Genomic DNA, 4,652 nt, shown 5'->3' on the forward strand with positions numbered 1-4,652 from the left:
CCTACTGTACAGCAGAGCGACATCCACTTACCCACTTTTTTTTTTTTTTGCTTTTTTAAATCTATTTGCCTTCAGACGCCCACATGGCCACATGCCCCTCCAATTTGTTTTTCTTTAATTTTACTCTATTTCAATTTTTTGTATACCTAAATGATTTTACATGGGCCAGCTATACCTGAGAGTACTCTGAATACCTTTGTACTTTTCATATAATTTAAAAATCTGGTGGTGTAAACTGCAGTCTTTTCAGAGAATACCTACATACTAATTAATTTTATAGGATTCTCCAACAAAGATACTGCGATATCTGTTGGACATAAACATGTCGTTAAGCTACTTCAACTTTCCAACAAACGAAATAATGCAGATAATCATCAACAAAAAATGTGATATGTGGTGGGAATGGAGCCCATCCAGCAACAAAAGTAATTACCTGTAGGGATGGTTTGAGGTCCATTTAAATGGACCACATTTCAGGTTAGTTTAGGTTCAATACCTTTAAAAGTCTATCTAGAACTAAAATTAAATTAAAAAAAAAGTAAATAATACAAATTTATTTTTTATTAAGTTTGCTATAAAGTACTGAGATATTAATAAACTATTATTATACAGTTTAATAAATTAATCAATTTAAATTTTTAACAAATATTTAAGAAACATCAATTAAACCACTTGTTTTAATACATTGAAACTTAAGCTATACAGGAAGTCCAGATGCTTTGTCACTCAACAGTTTCTGTTTGAAAATAAAACCAAATTAATAATTATTATACATATAATATGTAAACATGGATTATCATTAGTTTCATCTTGAAAATACATACTTTTACTATGGGAGTAGATTGACAAATTGTAAGTCCTACATTACGTATTAATGTTGTAATAGCAGGTGGAACTAAATTGTTTTTGCTACCATAAATTTTTTGAATGCCATCAACACCTAACATAATGGGTACATTATGACGCTGTGCTGCAGTTTGATAATTTAAAAGTGCATTCAGATCTCCTAAGTGGAAAATATAATATAAATTTTAAAATCAATATTTTTAGAAAATACTAACTAAATACTACAAATAGTATAACAAACCAATATCGGCGCCTGTTAATACTGATTGGTTAAGTTGATTACTTAATTCAGTAACATCACTAAAGCCCAAATTAACACCTTGCCCAGCTAAAGGGTGTATTCTGTGTGCAGCATCTCTAAGGTAAATATTGAGTAAGCTAATTCAAATTTATACATAAAAGATTATTTTTAAAAAATTGAACAATTATTTACCCAACTAAAGCAACACGCTGACCAACATATTGACACGCGTGTCCAAAGCCTAACGGGAATGATGCTCTACTATCTTTTATTACACCAACGACAATTGGTGGAATAGATTTTATTATTTTGCTTTGTTTATTTTCATCATTTGACTGGCAGTATTTATTGAGTACGTTGGCCAATATATGAGCTGCATCGTCAGCTAATAGTAAGCTACTATTATTTGATTCTTTTTCTTCCTAATCCATATATAATAGTTTATAAAACAATTGATAGTTATACATTTAACTATTTTAAAATGTACCGATAAACTGTCATTTAAAGCATCAATAAATTCATTGTCACTCAACTCTGCTAAGCGATTTGCTTCTTCATAACTTGTAGTCCATACTAGTGAACATGTTTTATCATCCAACTGTTTTTTGATAGTACAAATCAAAGTATTAAAACATTTAAATCATTCTTATAAGTTATAACATTGAATATAAAATAAATATTAGTATTTATAATCAAACAGTCAATTATATAAATTATAATAAACTTGATTGGTAACTCACGGGTAATAGAGCCACTGGACCTAACTGAGCAAATTTTTGCCAAGCAACGTGTCCTTTATAGATATTATCCTGAAATACACAATTTATTAAATAACAACGACAGTAAATAACTTTATATAGTTCATTATTTAAAATAATTTACTTCATCAGACTGTATATGTAAAGTTGCTACAACTGCACGTTGACCATATTCCCAACCAATATACTGCTGACCACTAATAGCTGAACGTACTTTAGAACCATATCCATCTGAGCCAATCTGCAAATGAGGACAAATTAATTTTACTATTATTACATTTTTTCAAGTTGAATATACAGTATATTTCACCCACTAAGAGACTAGTTTCAAAGGAAATTTCTCCATTAGCCACTTTAACAGTAGCCAAATCTCTATGGGAATCAGACAAATTACATTGATTAACTCGCGTATCATAATTTACAGTAATATTTTGCTCTTCGTTAATTTTTTTGTACAGGGCTCCAAGAATAGTGTCGTTTTCAACAATATATGCTAAATCGTTAACATTATCAAATGCTAACACGTTATTGATACCACCGCTTCTACCTGCACCAGAATTCCAAATCTAAAATGTAAATCAAGTAGTATAGAAAATGTCTTTTTTCATTTGTTTTTTAAATACTCACTCGCATTTCTTTGACTGCATTATTACGTCCTAAATCTTCAATAATTTGCCAAGCTCCAATCGATTGTAAAAGTTGAACACTCGACTTGCTCACAGCAGAGACTCTATTACTGTAAAGCTTGTCGAGTGTATTTTTCTTAGCGGACAAATCATATTCTTTACGATTTGGACCTCCTTCTAATAGGAGAATAGACATACCACGTAACGCAGATTCTTTAGCTAAAATGTAATTACAATTAAATATCGATAAAATTCACTTTATTGTGAAGGATTGAAGGAATAATTACATAATTTGCAGGCCATAGCACAGCCCACCATGCCACCGCCAGCTATAACGATATCGTAGTACTTTTTACTTGAATAATTTGCGACATTACCCAGGGACAAATAAAATCGGTTGGCAGATGAGTTTAATGACAACATGTTTGTCATCAGATGTGTGCGCGAAGAAGATATAAAAATCAATCTTTGGTACATTTTTTTCAACTAGCACATAAATAGATGTTTTAAAATAGTGTCATCAAAAATGTAAAACTATAACACAGTTGGCAGTGTGATCACATGACACGAAGAAAGTTATGTAAACAAATGAGTCACAAGTTAAATGTTTAAATGAAACTAAACAAAATATCTTATTCTATAAAATGATTAATAGTTCGTAAAATAATATTATAACAAAAATATTATTATAGTTGATATTTTATCAAATATATTAAATTAATATTGGAACGAAGATGGTGTCAGCACTTCAGAGTAAGTTAATTATTGGCCAATGCAATATGACTTTATTATAATTACATTTAAAAGCATTTAAATTTTAAATAATATCTAACTCTCAATTAGAATGGAATATTAAGAAATTAGTGATTAGAATTATACTCGAGTAAACAAGGTAGACCGAATATGAATCCCCCTTGAAAACTACCGAAAAGTAGTATGACGTACAAAACCCGCCGAGATATCTATTATCAAATACTTTGAAATTATCACAGATATCAAGGTGGATTGATATCAATAAAATTTTATATCTGTGGAAATTATCAATTTAAAGCACGGTTGTAGATATATCTTACTTAAAACCACGAACTACTACATAGGACTCAGTGTTGCCAGATCTATAATGCCTGCGGTTGGGGAGAAACGATTATGATTTCCGTATCAGATGTATAATTACCGTATATTTTTTTTTCGCCAAACAATGCATTACAAACCTTAAAATGCCATTTCTATTTTACACAATCAAAGAATCGAAGTACCATGTTTACTAATATGTATGTTTATTATAATATATTTACAACAAGTAACATAATATAACATACATCAGAATATATATTTGAACTCACTTTATAGACATATTTATGAATAGTAAACATCTTATAGAATTTAATTAATTTAAAAGAAATATTTTTACCTAATATTTATACTTATTTAAAAACAACTGTATTTTTATTGATCACTTTCATACATATTAATAGTTAATACTAATCAATCTTTTTTTAAACATAAAATAAACAATATTAATAACAATAAAAACTTGATGTATAAGTGTAGTACCTACATCTTACACTGTATAACAAAAACAACAAATTTAAATAATAGCATAACATTATAACAATTAATTAAATATGATAATTATAAAACAACAAAATTTAAATATATTATGAGAAAAATATTAATAATTTACTTATCACATTAGTTATATATTTGTACTTATTTAAAAACAACTGTATTTTTATTGATCACTTTCATACATATTAATAGTTAATACTAATCAATAAATAAAAAATATTTTAAACCGTGATAACGATGGAGGCATGGAGGTCTGCATTTTTTCTACACTTCGTAAAACGTATGGAGGAGACGATGGGAAAATAATGGTGTATGGTATAATTATTACCATACGACTATATCGATATGCGCAATTGATAAGGAAATACCTCAATTTTCAAAGATTTTTTTTTTTTGGTAGGGTATCACTGTTTTTCTGGATGTACAACGAAGAAGTAACTACAACTGCATATTGTTTTTTTTAAATTTAAAAAGAAATTCAAATTACCGTATTTTTTTTATCGTTTGTATTCTTCCGTCCTCAGACCGTATACTTTGTAAAATTACCGTATGCCCCCAACCGCATCCGTACGTCTGGCATACACTGATAGGACTGGACACTCCGGGCAGGGG

At 29.0% G+C, this 4,652-nt stretch overlaps 1 protein-coding gene across 1 annotated transcript; it reads right to left on the reverse strand.

Moving 5' to 3' along the window:
* Positions 1 to 543: 543 nt before the first annotated feature.
* On the reverse strand, positions 544 to 3,358 carry LOC100574105 (ubiquinone biosynthesis monooxygenase COQ6, mitochondrial). The gene is made up of 10 exons (XM_003248350.4): positions 2,759 to 3,358; positions 2,473 to 2,690; positions 2,160 to 2,411; positions 1,970 to 2,086; positions 1,828 to 1,896; positions 1,575 to 1,685; positions 1,280 to 1,509; positions 1,088 to 1,203; positions 825 to 1,006; positions 544 to 736 (listed from the first exon to the last, which is right to left on the reverse strand). Exons 1-10 carry the CDS (start codon positions 2,946 to 2,948, stop codon positions 698 to 700), a joined length of 1,524 nt encoding a protein of 507 aa, XP_003248398.1. The 5' UTR covers positions 2,949 to 3,358; the 3' UTR covers positions 544 to 697.
* Positions 3,359 to 4,652: the final 1,294 nt, after the last annotated feature.

The sequence above is a fragment of the Acyrthosiphon pisum genome, unplaced genomic scaffold, assembly GCF_005508785.2.
Source record: "Acyrthosiphon pisum isolate AL4f unplaced genomic scaffold, pea_aphid_22Mar2018_4r6ur Scaffold_615;HRSCAF=1067, whole genome shotgun sequence".
NCBI lineage: Eukaryota > Metazoa > Arthropoda > Insecta > Hemiptera > Aphididae > Acyrthosiphon > Acyrthosiphon pisum.